Source organism: Xiphophorus hellerii, chromosome 17 (genome assembly GCF_003331165.1).
Source record: "Xiphophorus hellerii strain 12219 chromosome 17, Xiphophorus_hellerii-4.1, whole genome shotgun sequence".
In the NCBI taxonomy this organism is placed as follows: Eukaryota; Metazoa; Chordata; class Actinopteri; order Cyprinodontiformes; family Poeciliidae; genus Xiphophorus; species Xiphophorus hellerii.
Window position 1 is genome coordinate 8,011,484 of NC_045688.1, and position 22,707 is coordinate 8,034,190.

At 37.5% G+C, this 22,707-nt stretch overlaps 1 protein-coding gene across 1 annotated transcript in view; it reads right to left on the reverse strand.

The window, feature by feature from the left end:
* Positions 1 to 2,096: 2,096 nt before the first annotated feature.
* ntn4 (netrin 4) overlaps positions 2,097 to 22,707 on the reverse strand; it is a 32,006-nt gene continuing 11,395 nt past the window's right edge. The window contains exons 3-10 of the mRNA XM_032589953.1: positions 21,571 to 21,849; positions 14,991 to 15,117; positions 13,868 to 14,053; positions 7,004 to 7,217; positions 6,067 to 6,161; positions 5,745 to 5,813; positions 3,734 to 3,907; positions 2,097 to 2,924 (exon numbers count right to left, since the gene is read on the reverse strand). Coding sequence (XP_032445844.1) covers positions 2,785 to 2,924; positions 3,734 to 3,907; positions 5,745 to 5,813; positions 6,067 to 6,161; positions 7,004 to 7,217; positions 13,868 to 14,053; positions 14,991 to 15,117; positions 21,571 to 21,849 — 1,284 coding nt within the window. The 3' untranslated portion in view covers positions 2,097 to 2,784. The remainder of the gene's footprint in view (positions 2,925 to 3,733; positions 3,908 to 5,744; positions 5,814 to 6,066; positions 6,162 to 7,003; positions 7,218 to 13,867; positions 14,054 to 14,990; positions 15,118 to 21,570; positions 21,850 to 22,707) is intronic.

The window sequence follows — 22,707 nt, forward strand, 5'->3', positions numbered from 1 at the left end:
AGATTTAACGCTTTCAGTGAATAACTGCTGTTACTTCTTGAAGCTTTTCTGTACTGAATCCAGGAGTCACTGGGTAAATGTCAGAAAATGATTAATGATGCCTTTAAACAAGCAGAAAACACTTCTTTTTCTGTGAACCTTTTATTTAAAGCCATTTTTTTCTCAATTGAACAAAAAAATTATTAGGGCTGATACGATTAATTGGATCAATCGATTATTAAAATAATCACGAACTAATTTAGTAATCCATTAATCGTTAATTGGAGTATACAGACTCAAAAAATGACATTTGTTGAAAGAATAACACACTCAAAGTAGTAATTAAGCCAGAACTGTGCAAAAATATACATATTTTGCATTTAAGATGGAAAGATCCAACACAAGATCCTCTCCTTGGGCTGCCACCTTATGTGGTGGAGGGGTTTGAGTGCCCCAATGATCCTAGGAGCTATGCTGTCTGGGGCTTTATGCCCCTGGTAGGGTCACCCAAGGCAGACAGGTCCTAGGTGAGGAACCAGAGTAAGTGCAGCCTGAAGAGCCCTAAGATGAGAAATAACATTGGACTTGTTTTTCTAGAAAATCTCTGATTAATCTCAGAATCTCTTTGTTTTTTTGTCAGAAATTTACTCCATTTTGTTCCGTAAAAATCTGTACTTATTCCATGAACTGTAGCATTCTGCAGAAATATGTCTGTGCAACATGATGGATGATAATCTTTTCTTTCAACATTCCTCTTCCCGTTTGCACTCATTCACCCTCCACCCTGCTGTCTGGAAACAGCTTACAGAAACCCCCAGCGCTGCCACAAATCTTTAAACAGGTCAGCAAGTAGGAAATATGGCTACTAGAGGCTATCCGGCTGCGGTTTCTGAGGTGAGATGGACACAGGTGAATGACCATTGACCCAGAGAGCCGCTCGACTCGCCAGGAATGTGTTCACACCTTTCGGCCAAACGCGTCACGTCGCGAGCGGAAGACAAGCTCGCCGTCTAAACCCAAACACAGTGCCGGTCGGGGGCTCTCTCTCTGTTATGGTTTACATTTTGCGGTGCGGTGCGACTGTACAGGAGACTGATGGATGACTTGATCTGAAAAGATGTGTGGGTGTGTGTGTGTGGGGGTGTGTGTGTGTGTGTGTGTGTGAAAGAGAGAGAGAGAATGGGTTGATGAGGATATTTTAGTCTAATTTATGTGAGGTATTTCAAGGCCTGTGCGGTGATATCAACTGCTGTTGAGCTGCTGTTCCAGTGATTGTGTCTGGGGTTCGCTCTACACAGAGCTTATTATAACCCGGATGTGCTACTTAAGATTTTCTTCTACATTTTAACTTTTGCCCCAAGCTTCAAAGTACACTGCAAAAACACAAAATAAAAGTATGTTTTATTTAGTTTCTAGTGCAAATATATTAGTATGCTTGAAATAAGACAAAACTTACTCACAAGGAACTTTTCAGCAAGAAATAGGAGCTTGTTTTAAGTAAATAATTCCTTAGAAATGATGAAAAAGTTCTAGTTTTACTAGTAGATTATTTCACTTATAACATGGGGAAATGTGTTAAAAATGAAAAAATGTGCCAGTAAAACTAGTACTTTTTAATCATTACTAAGGAATTATTTACTTAAAACAGCTCCTATATCTTTCTGAAAAGTCCCTTGTAAGTTGGTTTTGTCTTATTTCAAGTGTACTAAGACATTTGCACTAGAATCTAGACAAAAATACTTGTTAATATTTTGTTTTTGCAGTTTATTTCAGTGAGATATTCTAACTAGCATTTTTGCAGCTTCCAACAGTGGCGCCCCCAAAAGGGGGATTTTAGTGGGCTATGGCTCCCTCTTCAAATATGTTGACCATCCTACAGAATCATAGAACGGCATTAATAACCATCTTCTTCAATCGAGTCGTAAAACCCAATAAATGAATAAATACATATCAAAAATTAAAAATATAAAAAAATCTACCGACCTAATAATCAGTTGTTTTTAAAAATAAAAATATGTAAACATTTTAACTGAAAGTTGTTTTTATGATTTTTCTGTAAGTTTATGCTGCTGATGTGCTTTTTAATCTGTCGAAATACAAGAGTTAGACCAAACTTGTAATAGGCTGGATTTATCCTTTAATTTTACCATAAACAAAAAACAAAGAGGTGAGCGACAATATTTATAGAGATATATACAAATAATACTGTACATGGGCACAAAGGAGGGAAGAATAAGAGCATTTTGAGTCCAAAAGGGCGTATTAATATGAAATAAATTACATTATGCTGCGATGAAACGTTAGTGGGTTTATAACCTAAAACGTTGGCGATGGACTGAGCCTCACTCAGCCACAGCCGGGGGGAAATACATTCAGGTTTCCATTTGCTCTGATTTCATCACAGACACACCTGGACTGGCGAGGATTTCAGCACCTGTCGTGGTTTTTATGGCTTGCTCGGCGTCATTCCACAATGCTGCGTTCACTCCAGGCGCTTCTTCTTCTCCTCCTTTCCTTAGTGCGTCTGCGTTGGCTTGGTCCATTTTAGGCTAAAGTGCTGCAGAGCAGGAAGAGCAGGCCCGCTCTTCCGGTGAAATCCGCTTGTACTCGAACATAATCACGCAAGAGGAAGTTTGCACAGGTGCAAGGGAGACATTTCTTAATAAAAATACCTCCAGCAGTGGTGGTATGCTGTCGGTAGGCAACAGCAGAGAGATTAAGGGATTCGTTCATCGCAGTTCAGTCCCTCAAAAGCTGCTCCAACAGCAAAGGCAGGAAACTAGAAACTCTCCGCTCCGTTTCCGTCTACCAGTTGCAGTCTTTTTTTAGCAGTGTGAGGACTTTGCGACCCAAACTGGCCTTCCACGGCTTAACAAAGCTCTTCATGTTGACCAGGAGCCGACCCTGCTTGCGGTCCAAGTGACCCGCCACCAAGTACTCCATACCTGTTGGATAACACAGTTAGAAAAGTTTTAAAACGTTTTTTTTTTCTGTTTTTACTAACTGAACAACTTTGTGTCCAAACATTATTATAACATTACAGCGACTCTGATAGAAAATGTTTGTATTTTTCATACTGAGAGGGGAAAAGGTATTTTCCCTTTCAAAGATTCTTCTGTTTTGTTTTTCTTTCTTTTTTTGAATATTTTAGATCATTAAGCAAATTTTGCCAACCTCATGTGTAAACAATATCTGCTCCTTAAACCCAATAATTGTTTGTACCGTTCGGCAGCAGAAACCATCAAGTATTGGAGATAACATAAAATGACTCTCTTATGTCACTGCAGACGAATTTACCCACAATTCTTTGCAGAATTTTAAAAATCTTAACACACTGGAGGGTTTTTTAAACAATGAACAAACATCTCAATGGGAGTTAAGTCCAGACTTTGACTAGGTCATCATTCCTACACTTGAATTTCTTCTTTTTTTCTTAGATCAGGGTATGATGCTTTGCTTTTTTAAATCTCTTTAAACCAAGTTTAGTTTGGAAAGCTTTTTTTAAATTACCTAATGAAATCATTTTCAAAAGCTTTTTGTATTTACTGAGGTTATCTTCAGAGTTGGGTAGAACTGTTTATCAGAGGACACCACATTCTTTCAATTGAAGAAGTTTTCATTCCACTTTGCTGGTATATGCTCATTTTATCACAAAAAAATCCCAATTAAGTGCATTGAATTAACAGTTTAAGTTTGTGAAAAACTAACTGAATACTTTTGCAATGCGCTGTAAACTGCAGATCTTCAGTCTGACCTGGATTAAGGATGGGGCAGGTGCAGCCCCGCGTTGTCCAGGACTCGGGGTAAAGCGTGACCTGACCTCTCTGTATCTTCAGCTTGGTGTTGTGGCTGAGGACCTTTTGAACTTTGGCCTCTACCTCGGCGTGGGAGCCTTTATCATGGGCCGACAGCACTTTCACCTTTAGCACTAAAGGTCAAGAAGGAGAAAACAGATACTGAAAGCAAAATACAAACTCTAGAGTCATTTTCACCGTAGTCGGGACTGTTCTGCTTTCTCAAACTATTTTAATCTTAACTTTTGTAAAATAAGGGGATACATGGCTTTAATTGAAATATTTCAAGATATTACCACAACAGTTAGTAAAAACTAGTGTGAGTTTAAACACTAGGTCATTTAATTTATGGGTCATGACCAAGTAATTGAAAAATAAATCACTGGACTTCAAGTTTAGAAGTTAAAAAGCAAACTCTGGCATCATAAAAGGCAAAAGACAACTGTGAAGTAAATTGAAAACAAGAACCATAAACTAATGACTGTAAAAACAAATAAGTCACTAAATTAAAACCCATATTTTTACCACATTAGAGGGAATCTAATAAAAGTAGCTTCTATTTGCTGCAACTGTTACAAGATGACAATAGAGTATCTCAATAAAGCATGACTTTTTTTGAATTCATAAATTGAAAATGTGTAATTTTAACTTAAACTGAAATGGCTAACACCTCTTGTTGCATAAAAAAAGAACTAATATAATTTAGTTTTTAAGAGATTTAAAGGCGCTCTGTGCCAAGACCAGTCTTCCTGTAATTTACCTCAGAAAATGAACATTTGAGATAAAAATGTAACTCCAAAAGCTAATTCTGGCTGCTTTCGGGTAGGAAATATTGCTTCTACTCCAGGTTCTTTAAATAGCTCCCACCAGAACCCTTTAAATTAAAATTAGTAATAGATACATTGGTTTTGTAAAACATAATAATAACAGTGAATGGAAACGGCTAAAAGTCACCATACATTTTTTACATTGAACCGGGTTTGTAAAGTAAAAATGCTGAAATTTGCTGTTGCTAATCACTAATTTATATAAAGATGCAGGTGGAAAGGTAAGAGATCTGATCTGTTATCAAATTTATTAAGACTGATTAACTTCTATGCTGATGATTCTGTGATGTTTAGCAGAGTGTGCTTTGAGATTCGTCTTAAACTTTAAAACTTGTATTCTTGCATTTGTTTGTCTGCCTTGTCAGACTTAATTACTGGCATATCTATTAAAGAAGGTATTCTTGCTCTCTACTTACACATTTATAGATAGATTATAGATTGATTTCCAGTTACTTCCAGTTGTATCTCTTGGAGGATCTCAGGCATTTTCTATATTTTTTCTAGTTTTTTCAGGACAATAATCTCCGTATTCCTACCAAGTAATCAAACAATCCAGGTGTTTGAATTGTTCTGCCTCACCCTAAACGTCCTTATTTGAATATTTAAGCTGTTTTGTGTGATTTGGTAATTGCAGACACCCAAACTAATGTAATTTTACCAGGAAACCTATTTAGGTCTGAAACGATGAATCAATTATAAAAATAATCGTCAACTAATTTAGTAATTGTCAACTGGAATAGACAGTCTTAAAAAAGGCCACTTGCAAAAAGAAAACAAATTCAGTGCACTAATTAAGTCAAAACTGTACAAAATACATATACATTTTGCATTTAAGATGAAACCTGTATTTACATATTTAAATTATTTACATATCTGTAAATATGTTTTACTCAAAACTCCTTAAATGGTGTAATTTTAGCTTCAAATACACCAAAAATAATGCTATATTACTGAATTATATGCAGTAAAATGTTTATTTTCTTGAACTGAATGAATTTGTTTGCATCTTTCCCAAATATTAAGGCTTTTTACCGATTAACCGATTAATCGTTAGCATTAATTTACATTCATGTATTGAGTAATTTAACATGTGGTTGTATTTGGACCCTGATGATGGGTCAGAGGTGGATGTTTGAGTTCTTACCATATGCATAGCTCATGGTGCAGAAGAGTTTACTGTTGGTCAGCGTTTGCTCTTTGCACTCGCACTTCTCTGCAGGAAACAGACACAAGCACCGATTTGTAACATAATCAAATAACTTGCATGTGTGGCGTGTTGCTGTGAGGTCTTGGACAGCGTATGTCCTGAGAACGCCAGTGAGGAATGTGGCTGTAAATGCTGCAGCTTACAGGGAGTTACTGATGAGAAAAGAAGCATTTTTCATTCTGTCATGTGACCTGAAAGCTTTTATGGCGTAAATGTTAGTGTCTGATTCACTGGATTGTTGTGAAAGGATGAATCTCACCTGAGTAGTGGAGAGCAGAAAACAGTTCATGTGGGCTGAAGATCCTGACTGGTTCACTTGAGTTTCCATCCAGGCTGTATATTTCCAGATCGGAGCTGTAATGGAATATCACACATTTAAAACTGAATCTATACAGCTGGAAAATATAGATGGTAGCACTCTGAAAATCTCAAAATGTAAAGTTCAAGTGAAAAGGTTACTTCCTGCCAGCTGGCGTTTGGTTAGATAAAACTTTTAAGAAACAAGAATTTGGTCAACAAGTTTGAATTGATATCAAAAAGTTTCTGTATGGCTTAAAGTTATAATATGATATAGATATTTGGATAAATACCATAATCACACTGTGTCTAATGTGTATCGTTTACATTAATTCTACTACAGTAAAATCGTAATAAAATCAGTAAAACTGTATTAGAATAACAGTTAAATTGCAGTAGTTACAGTAAGACTGTAACAAAATCTGAATATTTCACTACTATCATAGCAAAATTGTAATAGAATTAAAATAAAACTAATAAAATTACAGCGTCATTTCCAGAGTTACAGTAAAACTGTAACAAAATTAAACTCCATGAAGGTTACTGTAAAGATTACAGCTGTTAACCCTGCTGCCAGTAGTTCACTGTAAATTATGCAGATATTTTACAGTGTAGCCATCAACAAGCATCCGTTATAATTCTGGTTGGATGTTTAACTGGGTTTTTTATCAGAACATCTGTAGCATTTGTTTAAATGTGTTTTTCTTCTTGGCTTATTACCATTCACAGCATTTAAATTCAGCAATTCATCATTGCAGAATAACGTCTGCTCAGTCATGTTGGATTGAAAGTGTCTAAACATTAATTTAAAGCTTTATCACTGATTGGATTGTGGATCTGGACTTTGACTAGACCATTCTAACACATGAATATGCTGATTTTAGTCTTTTTTTGCTTACCCATACATGCAGTCCCCAGTAAACGGGTCACAGTCTCCTGCACAGTCACATGGGCGACAGCCGTACTCATGAAAGCCCCAGTATCCCACCATGCACCTGTCGCACTGTGCTCCACCGACGCCAGGTTTGCAAATGCAGTTTCCGTTGGAAGGGTCGCACAGAGAGCCATCGGTGACGTGAAAAGGCATGGAGCCCATTGGGTGACAGCTGCATGCTGAAAAATTATAAAAGTTTGATAAAATTTGATTAAAAGACTATGATGGAAACTAAATCTATAGCAAAAATGGTTAAAATAGTACAAAAATATGTTTATTTGCAACAACTTGGCGCTAAACACAAAGTCTGAAGGTCTTTTAACCGCATTATTATATATTTACAACCAGCAGTTAGACATTTTATCATTCAGCAGTTGCACTATTGTTTGTCTGGTGTGGTAGGAGACAAAGCTCTCTATCTTTTTCTTATCCAACAAGCGTTTGTAGTTCATTTTTTATGACATGATAACCATCACAAACACAAACTGCTTTCTTCGAACTGAAAAAAGCTTTCTGAATGTCTGTCCAAAACCTAAATACCAGCCAACATTTGTCCAAGGACAAAAACTCTACACAAACATTACGACTTTCCCTCTCTCCACTCTGTCTCTCCCTCATGTCGCCTAATTGCGCTCTGATATGGTGTTCTTTAAACAAACTCCAAAAACAATATTTTTATGTCAACATTGTAACGTCCACCCAGGTTTTTACTGGCAGTTTGAGAAAAACTTCTGTCTGCTTGGATTTTTTGAGAGCAGAGAGGATGCCAGGCCTGCTGCATAAATCTGTTCTTGTCTGGAGCCTGGAGAAAGGGACACAAAGATGGGTTTCTGAGGCAATTTCTCTCTGATAAAAGTTGATGGTCGTTGCCTTGGTAGGAACGGGTCTTCTGCTGTAAACCTGGAAGGCATTTGTTGCACTAAAATTGGGAGAAATTTGTGTTTGGTTGTTGTAACCATGTTACTTTTAAAGAGTAACTAAACTCCAGATAAGCTGTACAAATTGGTCCTTGGGGGTACTATCTTTATTTTACTGGGCAAGTTGGGACATTTTTATGTAAACCTGCTCAATTCTAAAATGCGTGGTTAAAAAAAAAGAAAAAAGTGTGAGTGCTTCCCTCTTTGGGTTGAAATGTGGCTACTGCAGTTGAATTTTCCTATTGGTCACACTACAGGGTTTCCCCTAATGTAAAATAAGCCTGGCGGGCCACCAGGCTTTACTTGTGTCCCCACCAGGCGTAGCATTGCTTGTTTATTTAAGTCTTTTTAAAATGTTTGCATTTTTAAAACCTTATAGTTGATGTTCAGGTGTTATTCTTCCAATCTTTCTATAGCACATAATTATCAAGTGATATTTTCAAATTCCCTGTCAACTTTTAAATAATTTTAACTCAAAAACAGGATGGGCTGCTGGATGAATGACTGCCGAGCGCCACAACCACCAGGTTCTCAAGTTCTCTGGGGGAAAACTTGCAATGGTAGCACTTAGTTGATGCCTGTCAAACCTTAAAATGAACAGTAATCAGGTTTTTGATGGATCATAGAGATTTGATTGTCCAGTCCACATATGCTTTGCAGATCTTGAGAAGGCTTTACCAAAGTATTGGGGCGCTGTAATAATTCTTTGGTGGTCTGTGTAATTTCTGTGTAGCCAGACCAAAATATGTCCAAATGCTCTAAAAGCAGAGGAGCTAGGTTTGGTCTTACACTTCTCCAGGGATGCCTCTTGTTTCTGTAGTGTTCATGGAGAGAAGGTTACATATTTTGGGAACGTCAACGTCTCAAATTGACTATATTACCTTGTTGGTGTCTTCAAGCCATGTTTCTCTGCGTTCACTAATAGTGAAGCAACCTGGATGAGAGTCAGCCACTCATGGTTTTCCGAGTTGTGGATGACTTTATATCTCAAGTTAAGAAATTCAAGGATCTTAGGCTGTTGGTAACAAGTAGCAGAACGATGGCGTTAGAGCTGAATTGAGGGGTTACTGGTTCCTCAGGTTCTGTTCTGTTTTTAACTGACCTGTTGAGGTCTTTCACTCCCCATCTGCTTCAAGGTTCAAGATATTCCCATCCATTTGACCTTTGACTTCAACAACACATTTCTCTCCACACATATGGATGATTTCTCTTTTTTGACCATTTTTTGACCAAACCTGTGAGGTTTACAGAAATGACTGAATCAGCGGTTTCTGAAACACCAGCAACAACGCCACGCTCAAAGCCCCTTAAAATCTTCTCTTACCCATTCTGTTCAGTTTGAACTCCATCTACTACATCTCCAAGCTTAAATGCACCTAGTTAATGCCATGTGATTGCTTGTAGGTAATGAACCACAGCATCAATGCCTTCTTTTGAACGATGTCAAATTTATCTTCAAAATCAAACCAGACAGTTATTCAGATCAACCATCCACCACTGTGAAGATAAGATAAACTTTATCTTAAAACCGAGCTGACTACAGTATCCATAAAATCATAAAGATTTCACCTCTGTATACCTAACAGGCACACAAGACGACGTCTGTGTTGTAGTACACAGTGTGGTAATATGTAACAGATCAAGCCTTGGTTGGAGGCAAAGCCCCAACACATGCGCTTCCTGATTGGACTGTGAGTTTGGATAACAGCGTGTGAATTAACAAAAACATGAAGATTGAGTGGATGTGTGTGCATCTAGATAGACAATGGAAACTTAATGAGCGTGACATGACTAGGCACAGACGGTAATCTCAAGGTGTAACCCTACCTTCAGTTAATCTGTTTGGGTGTGCGTTTCTTTCCAGGGCCTCTCAGAGGTTGGTATGATAAAAATGTTCCTCAGAATAGAGGGAAATTCCTCTTTTTCTCAGTCGGATTGCACAATCTATATGCCTTCATCTGAGGGGTGCTCCAAGCACGTAGAAGCTCCTTTCCCCCCCGATCAACCAGCCACACAGGTGAGATGATACAGTCAATGTAATCAGTAAAATTCAGTTCTGACGTGGTTATAGCTGCTGTAAAGAAGGTGGAGAATCTGCTTCTGTGACCTTTATCAGGGATGCAGAGATACCAGGAAGACACATTATGGAAAATACCTTTAAGTTCACGTGCAATCCATTAGTCATGACTGTCACTGAACACAAGGCAGTCAGAGATCAGTGTTATGTGGCAGACAGGAGAGAGACATTCGATTTGTGAGGAGGATTTGAAACGTAAACCGTTATGTGAAGTTCAACGTTTATTTTCTCCTTTGGTTAGACACACAAGGCCGGCGTCATCTTTTCCAGATATTTTGGTCTTGTCCACGTGATAAATTTTTCTGATGTGCCAAACTAAAGATGGAGTAAAACTAAGTATTAGTCTCTAGATGTAATTTATTGGGAGCAAGATGTCGGGTCAGAAAGTGGAAGAAAAGCAAAAAGCAACTATAGAAAATATCAATTATCTGTTGAAATGATTAATTTGCAGATTTGCTGGCTTTCAGCACAAATCTAATCCCAAAGTCTGTCAGTTTATCCATCCATCCATCTGTTTGTCCATCCATCCGTTTGTCCATCCATCCGTTTGTCCCTCCATCAATCCATCCATCCGTTTGTCCATCCATCCATCCATCCATCCATCCATCCATCCATCCGTTTGTCCATCCATCCATCCATCCATCCATCCATCCATCCATCCATCCATCCATCCATCCGTTTGTCCATCCATCCATCCATCCATCCATCCATCCATCCGTTTGTTAGTCATCCATCCGTCCGTCCGTCCGTCCGTCCGTCCGTCCATCCATCCATCCATCCATCCATCCATCCATCCATCCATCCATCCATCCATCCATCCATCCATCCATCCGTTTTCAGGGTCCATATTTCGGCCTGACCACAGTAGATATATTTTTCACTCCTTTGTTGTTTATATTCTTTAAATTTGGATCTTCATCTGAAACTGAGTCTGGATTCTGCTGTGAATAAAAGCGTTGGCTGTAGAGCTGCTGTGCGTCTGTAGCACAAACAGAGATATCACATCTACGACGTGCACACTGAAATTTTTCCAGCATCTCTCCTCAGCTCGATAACATCATCCTCTCTGCATTGTTTAACGGTCTGCTGCTGTTGGGTTGTTCTGAATTCAATGAGATGTACATTGACGAACATACAGCAGGAATGAGCTCACTCGGTCAAATCTGACAGATAATCAGAGGGTGAATGTTGCCACCGCGCTGTTTGTGGATGAGTATCTCATGTTTACTTAAGTCGTCCTCATCAGCGGAGGGCAGCACAACGCCCTGCGTCCCCGCAGGAGAAAAGACCCTCACATTTTTACAGCTCCTGACAATGACTATCCCCGAGCTAGCTGAGCTCTGAGTCACGTCTGAAAAATAGCAAAACAAGCTGACGTGGACAAGCGGGAGCTTTGTGTTGGAGCTTGAGTCAAGAAGGAGGAATGCCGCCATCTGATGATTAACTACGATGTTAACAGTGGATAAAACGTGGGCCGTCTCACTCACTCATTCAGAGTCAGGTACCGGCCGGGACTGAGCGCAGTCCAACAGGTCCCGGCTTGTGATCGCAGCCTTCCTTCAGCGTTCCTTCTCAGAATGAGTGCTGTGCAAGCTTAGGTTAATGTTTTGATTCACACCAGCAACATTTTGTCAGACAGGGTGTAATTAATCACCCGTTCATGTGTCATTTTGGAAAAACTATTTGCTCTAATATATTTACAGGCAGAGGTGGAGTATGCACAAATTATACTCAAGTAAGAGTAGAACTGCTTTAACATATTTTTAGTAGAAATACTCAAGAGTAAAAAATATTTACTTGATCTAAACAGTATAAACTTAAAATTTAAAAGTTACATCATCAAATGGACCAAAATATAAGCTTATGTGGAAATTTTGCTTTTTAAAGACCAGAGTCAAAATAATTTTACAGCTCTGGAAAAAATTGAGTCAACTTAAATGTATCAGTTTCTCTGATTTTACTTCTTTTTATAGGTTTATGGTTGAGTAAAATGAACATTGTTCTTTTATTCTATGAACTACTGACAACATGTCTCTGAAATTTCAAGCAAAAATGTTTTATTTATTTGCAGGAAATGAGAAATGGTCAAAATAACGAAAAAGATGCAGTGCTTTCAAATCTTAAACAATGCAAAGAAACCAAATTAATATTCATTTAGGAAAAGCAATACTAATGTTTTAACTCAGAAATCAATATTTGTTGGAAAAACCAGGAGGTTTTCAATAGGGTTCAGTGCTGTGGGCTCTTCTTTTTGTTCCAGAGCTGTATATAAATAACGTAATCACAGACAGAAGAAAAGCTTTCTAAATTGATTTCTTTCAAAATAAAACACATGGAACTTTAAAACTGCAGGTAGATGCCTACCTGCAGTTTTAAAAAGTAAAAAGTTCAGCTTAGTAAAGATACTCTTAAAAATGCATCTTATCCAAAATGTTACTCAAATAATTGTAACTAGTTTCTACTCAACCGATATTTACAAGTGACCATTTCTTGACTTATTTAATCTAAACACAAAACTTATGTTTTAAATGTACAGTTTATATTTTTATATAAGATATTTTCCCTCAAATGACGACTTGAAGGAAGTAAATGTTGTCTAAACCAGCTTTGCTACTGTGTAGAAAAGGAGACCTGTAGAATAAAAAGCTGCTTAAACCTTTGAGTCCGCCTGGATATTTTTGTTTATTTTAATTGTATGCAGTTCTTTAAATGTCCTGTGAGTAAATATATTTGCCCATTTTTCCATAACTGGAACTGGAACCTTCAATATCTAGCCGTTATTTTCCGTAATTTACCGTCTAATAAAAGTGTTTCATCATATTAATTTCACTCCCTGCTAGGGTGGGAGTGAAATTACCGTAATAACCCGATATTGGCTGGAAAGCGCAACGTCTCCCCTTTCAGAAACGGTTGATATTTTTCAGATGGCGCAAAGTGTGATGGAATTACGGTACTGCAAATTTGGCTGGATCATCGCCGACACGTTCAGCCTAGAAGGGTTAAATAGAACCTGTCTGACAACAGGAAGTGGATTACAGAAATTTGAAATCAACACATTACGCTGTGGTCAAAAAATACAAAAATAGATTGAAAAGTAACCTTATAAAAGGATTGCTAAGTAATTTTTTAAAGGCTTTGAGACTCAAAACATGGAACAGTGGTGAACAGTCTAAATCACGTGTGTCAAACTGAAGGCACGTGGGCCAAATCCGGCCCGCCATAGCTTGTTATGTGCCCCTCTTAATCTTTGACTAAACACTAACTGTGTTTAGATATTATGTTGTTAATCAAATCAATACAGTTTTTATCTGTTTACTGCCAAATTTTATCAGTCAGTCCCTCCAGTTTCTTGTGAATTATGGAAATTCACACAAAATCAACAAATCCCTGCACTATTTTACCCTAATACATAATTGGGAGTTTATTGCAGATTGCTCTCAAACATTTTCAAAATCTTTCTTACTTGTGCTAAACAGCTGCCTCAGCCTTAATTGATATCAGATTATAGACCATGATCTATATAAAAAGTTGTATTATTTACCATCATAAATAAGGGCAAATATTTCCAAATTAGTACCGCAAAAACTTTGATTTTTATTGCAAAAAAAAAAAAAAAAATCACAAAAAGTGTCATGAAATACTGGAGGGACTGAAAAGATGTTCAATAATGTTATTTAATTTTAAGAATTCATTGATATTTTAACAGTTTATGAACTGGTTTTATCAATACATTCTGCAACAACCGGCCCTTTAAGAGCATTCAGGATCTCGATTTGGCCCAAAACGAAAACGAGTTTATGAAGTGTTATGCTAGCGTTTAGTTAGTGACTCTTACGTTTGCATGAGTCTGGAGCCACGTGAGGCCGCTGTGGGTCTCTGAAGAAGCCAGCTTTGCATTTCTCACACTGACGCCCCTCGGTGTTGTGCAGACAGTTGCAGACGCCTCCGCTTCGCTGGCCGGAGTCGCTCCACGCCGTCCAATCGAAACGGCAGCTCTGAGCGTGTCCGTTACACTTACACTCTGGATGGGAAATAAAAGAATAAACAACTCAACAATATTTATACTGGAGTTTGGCTTTGTCATGTAACAACTTCCTGGTAAAACATTAAGATTTTTCATGCTTCTACTAAGAGATTTCAGATTTTTGTAATGCGTTGTAAAATAAGATTTGAATTTAAAGACGAAATAAAGCAGATATAAGTATTTTAAGTTGGATTTAGTATTTTAAATAATCAATAAAAGTTAGTAAAGCTAATTCCTTTAAAACATTGGTTTTATCTGAAACTTTACTTTAAGACATTCAGCCTTCTTATTGTCTGCTGAAAGTGCTGCTCTCTCTTGTTGCAGGCATGTCTCAACATGTTGTAGAAAACCACCCCACAATTTTATCAATTAATTTTGGTCTAGTTTTTAGTACGAATATTTTAGTTCACCTGAAAAAAGACAAAGTAACCCAAAAGTAACTTGTCAGCAAGATATAGGAGGTTGTTTTAAGTCAATAATTCCTTAATGTTGATGAAAAATTTCTTGTTATAAGTGAAACAATTTGAGAGTGGAACTAGGACTTTTTCATCAAACGTTACCTGTAAGTTAGTTTTGTCTTATTTCAAGCGAACGAAGGTATTTGCACTAGAAACCAGACCACAAATAGTTGGTAAGATCTTGTGTTTTTGCAGTGAAGTACAGCTTCTTCAGACTCTCTACTGACACTGAAAATATCTTTTAGTTTTCTTTAAGTGCGTTGCTATCAGTACTACTAAATTACGGTGCATTCAGTGATTGGGAAAACCTTGAATTTCAGATTTACAAACAGCTGGACACACATTTTAAATGCCAATCAATCAACGGTCAATTATTCTGGTTTAAAATGTAATTATTTGACATTTTGCAGACCAGTAATGGTGGCAGCAAACATCACAGTAGTTCTTAATGAATTAAACATGTTTGTCCAGCTTACTGCGACATTCGTGCGGCGCTCCCGTCAGTCCGTCGGCGGGCTGCCAGGGTCGGTCGTTGTGAAGAGGAGCGCAGCGCTCACAGTGATCTCCTGCAGTGTTGTGTCTGCACACACATTTCCCATGAACCTGCAATAAAAAGTGAATGCTAAATAATGACCCAGAAAACAGAATTTTCATTTACGTTTCCCTTCTAATGTATACTTTCTAATTTTATCACAACTAAAAAAATCCTACATCGTAAAGATGAGAAGGAGGCAATTTTAAAGCTATTAATAAAGAAAAATACAATATATTTAAATAGACGTGTAGTGGTGAGTGAGATATATAAAACAAAATTAGTTTTGGATTTTTGGGGCAGAAGATTATCAGTTTCTCACATGTGAAAACAATTTAAAACACTTCTTAAAACAATGTCTGATTCAGTTTAAATCCAGCGCAGAAACTGAGACTTGTAAGAACAACCTCTGCTGCTTATCTTCAAGACAATATTGGTCAGTTTTGAAATCAAATTTACGTCAAATTACATGTTCGTTTGCACACCAAAGGTTATGTTTCCAAGAGGAATGGGACAGAAAAAACACGACTTAAATTCGTCATCACTCCATTAGGGAGTTTTAGGGACATTGCAGATGGGAAAAGAAAGGAAGAATACATTTTTGCTAAAGAAAAGCTCAGAAATTTTGAGATTAATTGCTGAAATTTTCTAGAAAAATTTCTAGAAAATTTTGGAGATTAATCTCAAAATCTCTGAGTTTTTTTCAAACTCGGAAATTGAAAAAAAAGGGTTTTTTTGGTGGAAATGTACTCTTTTATTCTATCTACAAAGGCCCTAATACGCTGTCGTATCATACTGTAAATGGATGAACTACACTTATTTTTCAAATCGTGTCATTTTTTTTCTTCATCACAATCATCACATTCTCTCTCCATCAACATTTCTCTCCCAAAAGTAGCGACAGACTGGTGATTATTTTTGCTTCAATGCTGGAAATAAAAACAGGCCGCTGCTCTGAAAGGCCTGTGTGTGCGTTTATAAGTGTGTGTGTGTATGAGAAGAGTAAAAGTATGCGGTGCAGAGAGCACAATAACAATCTCCTTGTCATTCCTTTGAGCTGGAATGCCATGCATGCTGGATAATGATGGGGGGAGAGGGGTCAAAGCATCTGAGGAAGCTCTTTATTTGTTTGCGTTGCACTGTGCAACTGTAATGTAGGACACACAATTATACAATGATTAGGTAGGCACTAATCAACGAGCACACAAGCGCTGCCAAAGCTGCAAAACGCAGATCGAGTGTTGCGTCTGTTTCCCACGGCGACTGATGCGCAATACACTGATCTGAGAGCAGCCTTAAACACACGCTATAGGAGCGGGCCGTAAACAACACGCCGTCTGCAGGAACCACACGCTCGCTTTTACACACATTTCACACTGACAGGGGGGAGCGGTCGCACAAATGAGAGGGCCAGACGAGCAAGAGGCCGGAGACCTGAAGACACGTTTCACAAAAATGGAGAAGTGATTAATTGGTGGAGAGGGAGGCCAGAAAGGAGAGGAAGAGGAAGACATAAAGGAGAAAACAGCTGGTATTTAAACCCATTTCACATTTCCCATCCCGTGATAAGGGACAGCATGTACACACTGAAAACTGCACACGCCCAGTTGTGTAAAGTCAACAGTACTTTGCAAACGTGAAACTTTTCCTCATTTTGTCCCTTTAAGTACAACATTTAAAGGGGGTCTATTCTGCAAAATTAATATTTTTTGTATGTTTTTATCCTTCCTTTTGGGTTTCTACTGCTTCTATAAACAGCTCAGGTGCTTAAAAAATAAATGAATGTTTTCTGGTGTCTGGAAAACAAGCCATTTCAAAAACCTCCAGAATATAACGTCACAAATCAGCAGGTCCAACCTGTCAGCTAGCAACACCAGAGGAGTTCCACCGTTACCTAGCAACCCAAGCAGAGCTCCACCATGCTTTGTCAGCTGGTTTCACCACTGTATGTGCTGTACAATGGCTGCTGGAAAAGGCAAGTGTTTTGTTGTTGACTTAATATCCAGAAATCACTTGCTGCATTCTTGTTGGTTCTGCAGGAGGTTTCACCTCTGCTTTTCAAAGATGTATGGTTGTATAATTGCGCATCTGTTTGTAGCCATTTTCACGTGTGAGTGTAAACGTTGAGTCTGGGGGTGTGGCCAGCAGCAGCTAGTTTGGATTTAAAAGTAACAAGAGGCCCTAAAGCAGCTCAAAATATTTGGAACTGACCAGACTAAACTCTCATGATCCAAGACTGATTTTGTGCAAAAGATGTGATGTAAGATACAAAACATGTCTTGTATCACCCATGGAGCTATCTTAACATGTTCAGGAAAGCATAATAGGTCACCTTAGAGAGTACCTATTATTTAAAATTTATATTTTGCATGTTTTTCTACTTCCTTTTGGGTTTCTACTACTTCTAAAAACAGCTTTAGTTCTTCTAAATAAAAGCAACCCAGTCGTTTTTTAGCAATAAATTAATGTTTTTTGGTGTCTGGAAAAGAAGCCATTTCAAAAACTAATGTACTTTAGTGAAATTTTATATGATAGACCAACACAATACTGATTTGTGCTAAAAAATGTATTCTCAGGTGATCAGTTGATCCTTAAACATTATAAATATTTTATAATAAAACATCCCAGCAAAGGTAACACACCCCATTCTGATGCAGCTGAACACTGTGAATTCCACACCTTTGATCCCAACAGGATCAGCTCTCCATAAAGCCAGAGAAACCTCTCATCACTCCAAATGTTTCTTCTGGAGTCTAAGATGATTTGAAACTGCAGTTTTGAAACCAAAATGGCTACCAATTTTATGTTTCTATGTCTCTAAATATGTACCACAAACAACTAAGCAGCAAAAGAAGGCAACGCAGTACATTTGAAGTTAGGTTTTTACAAAACAAACATGGACAAAACCACAGATGACGATCAAATGAGTCAGATTTCACACGAAAATCTTCAACTAAAGAATTGTGAATATTACAAAGCTGGAACGCTCAGAAACTGACATGAAAAGAAAGGAGCATGGATTTAGAAGCAGCTACTCTCAATTAGTGGACTAATTGCTGGTAATGCAACAGTAGCAGACCATGGATGTCACAGAGTGTGTGTTGGCTTTGTGGCCAGCCATCAGACAGTGTAATCACCCTGAACCGCAAAACCCCTGTGGAGGGACAACAAACAAACGAGCCCTTTTCGTCTTCGTGTCTGAGCAGTAATGACTGCCGGGGAAACTTTCTCTGCTGATTACTGCACAGCAGCTCACACTTGGGGAAGACAAAACACTGCATTCCTAAGAATACTTTACATGGACAAAAACAGGCGCAGATGTGAGTAAAGTCAACATGAAAAGGCCCAATTCAAAGACTTTAAATTTATATTGAAAAAATTAAAAATGAATAAACACAAGACCCTTTTTGTCCTTCCTGGGGTTAGCTTTAATCTCTACTCTCATCTCATTTCTGGTGCTGCTCTGCTTGTTTGGGTTTTGCCAGAACCAGCAGCTGTCTGCTAACATGGAGGCACAAAGCAAACTGCTGATAGGCAGGAAAAGGCATTTATATAACCTGTCCGTGTTTACCGACTGGACCTGGATGGCGCACGTTGCAAACGTAATAAGGCAAGGAAAGGACTTTTTAAAAGTAAAAATATTAAATGGGGCAAGACACATTTCTGTGAAAAGGCAAATAATGAGTATTTCTATGACTAGAGTTATTTTGACAAGCAGAACAGGGTTTTGGAGTCTTGTGGTTTAGAGGCCAGATTTTCTGCCCTCAAAGGAAGGAAATCCTTGTGAAAACCAAAGAGCTACTTGGAATTTCTTGGCATGGCAATAGTCAGATTTTCAGATTTAAAGGGTTGTGCCCAATAAATCAGATATCAGCAGCTTTAGTCTCAAAGGAAACACATGAATCGTCCTGTCATGTAAAATATGCCAAAAATGTTTTGCTCTATTTCCAATTCAGAGATGAAAATGTTTTAGTTGTTATCTGCGTCTGGTTTGTTGGGCTGTGGTGTCTTTGAGTAAATAACAGATTGACTGACTAATTAATGATACAAGAAACTAAGAACAATGTTTTTATTACATTTAAATTTAAAACATCAGAAGAAGTTTAAAATTTAGTTTTCATCAAAGTGCCAGTCAAACATTTTGCTTAATTAGGTTTAATTGTTGCTAGCGGCTAGTGTACTAGCATGTCAGCTAGCTTACCCAAAGTAGCAAAGAGACATCCTTCAATATTTTGGGGAAACCTAACAGGTTATCTGTTCTTATAATTCAAACTTATATACTCTGAGAAGCAACAGATGCTTCTTAGCAGTCTGTGCTAAATGCTAACAATAGCTACAGATGCTAATTAACTGAAGCTGATGTGTTTACTTGCTTTTCGGGTCAGGACTATCTTGTGGAAATGATTCTCTATCTAATTTAACAAGTGAAAGAGTCACAGTCTTACTGTGACTCTAGAAGCTAAGCTAAGCTAGCATGAAGATGCAATAGATGCTCTTTAGCAGTCTAAGTTAAATGCTAACAATAGCTACAGATGCTAATTTAACAAGTGAAAAAGACAGTCTGATTGTGACTCTAGCAGCTAAGCTAAGTTAGCATGAAGAAGCAATAGATGCTCTTTAGCAGTCTAAGCTAAAAGCTAAATGCTAACAATAGCTACAGATGTTAATTTAACTAGTCAAAGTCATAAACAGGATCTGATTGTGACTCTAGCAGCTAAAAGTGACAAAACTACAAGCGAAACACAATAAATTCATCTCTGTATTTATGCGTTTAAATATTAAAGTAGCATATTTGCTAACAGGTCATTTGCAGTACTATTACTGCAGCTAATTTAATAAGATATAAACTAAAATGGCTAATTAAGTTACTTCTGCAACTATTACACACTGTTATATTATAAGTTATTTTATTGGATTTTGAAGTTGGATATTCTGACTTCTGGTGAGTTTTTTGATAGTAAAATCTGAAGTAAATATCAGAGTTAAAATGAACGTCTAACTCAGTACCACAGATTATATTTCCACCCACTTTTTCATTGTATTAAACACTATCAACTGTGACAAATGCAGCCCTGAAATCCAGTAATATAAAAGCAGATTACCTATGCAGTCTCAGTGCTGTTAACTGATGACTTTCACATTAAGCTGAAAAAACTGTGTTGTTTGCATTCTATAAAAGTAAAAACACAAGATTTGTATCACAAAAGTTTATTTTGTTAGCGGCCTGAAAAGTAATTTAAGCCTAACAGTCGATGCAGTGATATTGTTCATCTTGAGAAATACCTTCCCAGTTTTGCTTGTTTCAGAAAAACAAACGAGTTGTGCGTCTTAAATTTGTGCTTGTGGAGATTTATCGATAAGCTCTCCACCATGACACACTCACGCCAAAACATCGCCGATTCACACCTTCATCAACAAACACAAACGTCCTTCTCTTGACTCTGTTATAAACAGATATTTATCTGGCCAAGACGGAAAGGTGACCCCTCCTCAAATGTTATAAACAAAACAGTCGACACAAAGAAACTAAACTGTTCTTTAGATGTCTGGTCCTAACATCTTGATTTCACCGAAACAAGAAAAAATGTCCACAGGGTGTGATTACTGCCAGATAACGATCAAAGACTGGAAAAATGTGTCATTTTGTCTAAACAAGCAGGGCCACTGCTGAAAACAAGTTTAAGTCAAAATTTGATTATACAGCCGGTTAAGTCCGGTTATAACTGGACATACTGTTTTACCTAAGGGCTTTGCACATAGTTATTAGTGCCTAAAAAGTGTCCATCAGAAGCAGTAATTGTAGTAAATTATGGGTTACGGCCATGCTTGCATACAGCGCCTCTTTACTGATTTATTCTGTTTTTCTTTGTCAGACATTCATGTTTCAAAACAAGATAAAATATCAGACAAAGATGATCTGAATAATTATGTAAGCCAGTTTTAAAATGAATATTTGGTTGTTTAAGTTAAAAAAAACTATCTAAAACAACCTGGCTCTTCCTAGAGAGGCATAAATGGTATGTTTAAGCTCATGCTATAGCATTTTAATTAAATTGAAATCCCATGTTTATAAATAAAAAAGGGTCTGCAACATTTACAAACCAGTACAGCTACATAAAAATTGTTTGGAGGCACAAATGTGATGTAACCTTTTCTGAAAAGTAAACTTAAAAATTTTAAATATTTACTAAAGGAAATTTGTGGTCACGTTCAAAGAAATACCATTTTATTTGTGTTTTTAAGTTTTAAAGCAACAAAAAGCATAAAATGTTTCTGGAAAATGATGTAAATAAAATAGGATGTAGTTTCTACTGTAATAATGAGAAAAAAATAATACTAATACTTGTCAGTCAGATGTGAAAATTCAATCCACGATTTATTCCATGCAAAAAAAAACTAAAAAATTGCTACTATTTGCATTTGTTCATATCTATATTCTAAAATTTGTTGGTGCATCACTTTTTTAGCCAAATTATCAAGAACCTGCAATGTGGGTCAAATTTCACAGACGTTTCTGCTCTTACCACGTGGTTGGTGCGGTCTCTGGTGGGCTGGTATTTCGGCGCAGGGACGCACTGCTCGGCGTGGCCGTTGCAGAAGCAGCTTCCTTTCACTATCAGGTCGTAGATGGCAAAGTGTTGAACAGGAAGAGGTTTCCTTGTAGAGGCGAGAGCTTTGACCTGGCAGGGGCACGACTGGTGTTTCAGCAGCCGAATTCGGATGTTGGTCACCCTCAGCTGCTGCTGGCCCTCCAAACCGAACGGATCCAGCGACTGCCACTTTGGGAGGGTTCGATAAATCACCTTGCAGTCAGAGAAAGATGTTTTGAGTTAATGATGTGGAATGCTACCCTCTAACTACTGTTAACAAAAAACCTGAAGAAACTTGACATGTCTGATGTAACTTTTCCTTCAATGTTTGAAATACCTGGGCATTCGTACGGCCCATTAGCATCTGAAAATAGCCAAACTGTCCAAACAAAACAGATTTTCATAGCAAATACCTCACACTTAATGGTGTAGTAACACTTGTCACTCACTCCATTTGCAATATAAAGTAAATATATGGAGAGACTGATGTTTGTTTTTAAATCATTCAATAGAAGAAATTGGTTGGAGGGTGTGTGAATTTCACACACCCTCCAATTGTGCAATCATTTAATACCTCAAGTGCATAAACTTTTGAACTCCCAAAAATTACCCATAAATAAAACATAAACAAAGTGAATGGAAGAGACTAAAAGTGTCATTTTTGTACAGTCTGGTTGTTACTTGTAATAGTTAAACTGAACTACAGTAACGTAGTTGTCACAATGTTCTTCCAAGGTCATTGCCCTCCATTTCACTCTGTAAGCAATTAGCTTTTTAACAACATGTTTTTGGCACTAAAAGTAACTTTAAGCCAATTAGAGTGGAGACATTTTTGAGTCTTTGGATAGAAGAAATTGGTAGAAAGGTGTTTGAGTTTTACTGTGTTTTATTTTTTATTTTACCTAATGTAGCTTCAGAGACCACTAGATCAAGTTTTGTAAATTTTTAAGACTTTTAGATCTGAAATACTTTTGTCTTTTGAAGATCTGTAACATCTGCTTAATTCTCTTCTTTGAGGGGTTATGTCCGTTTATTCAGTAATAAAATAAAACACATTGGTCCAGCTCATCT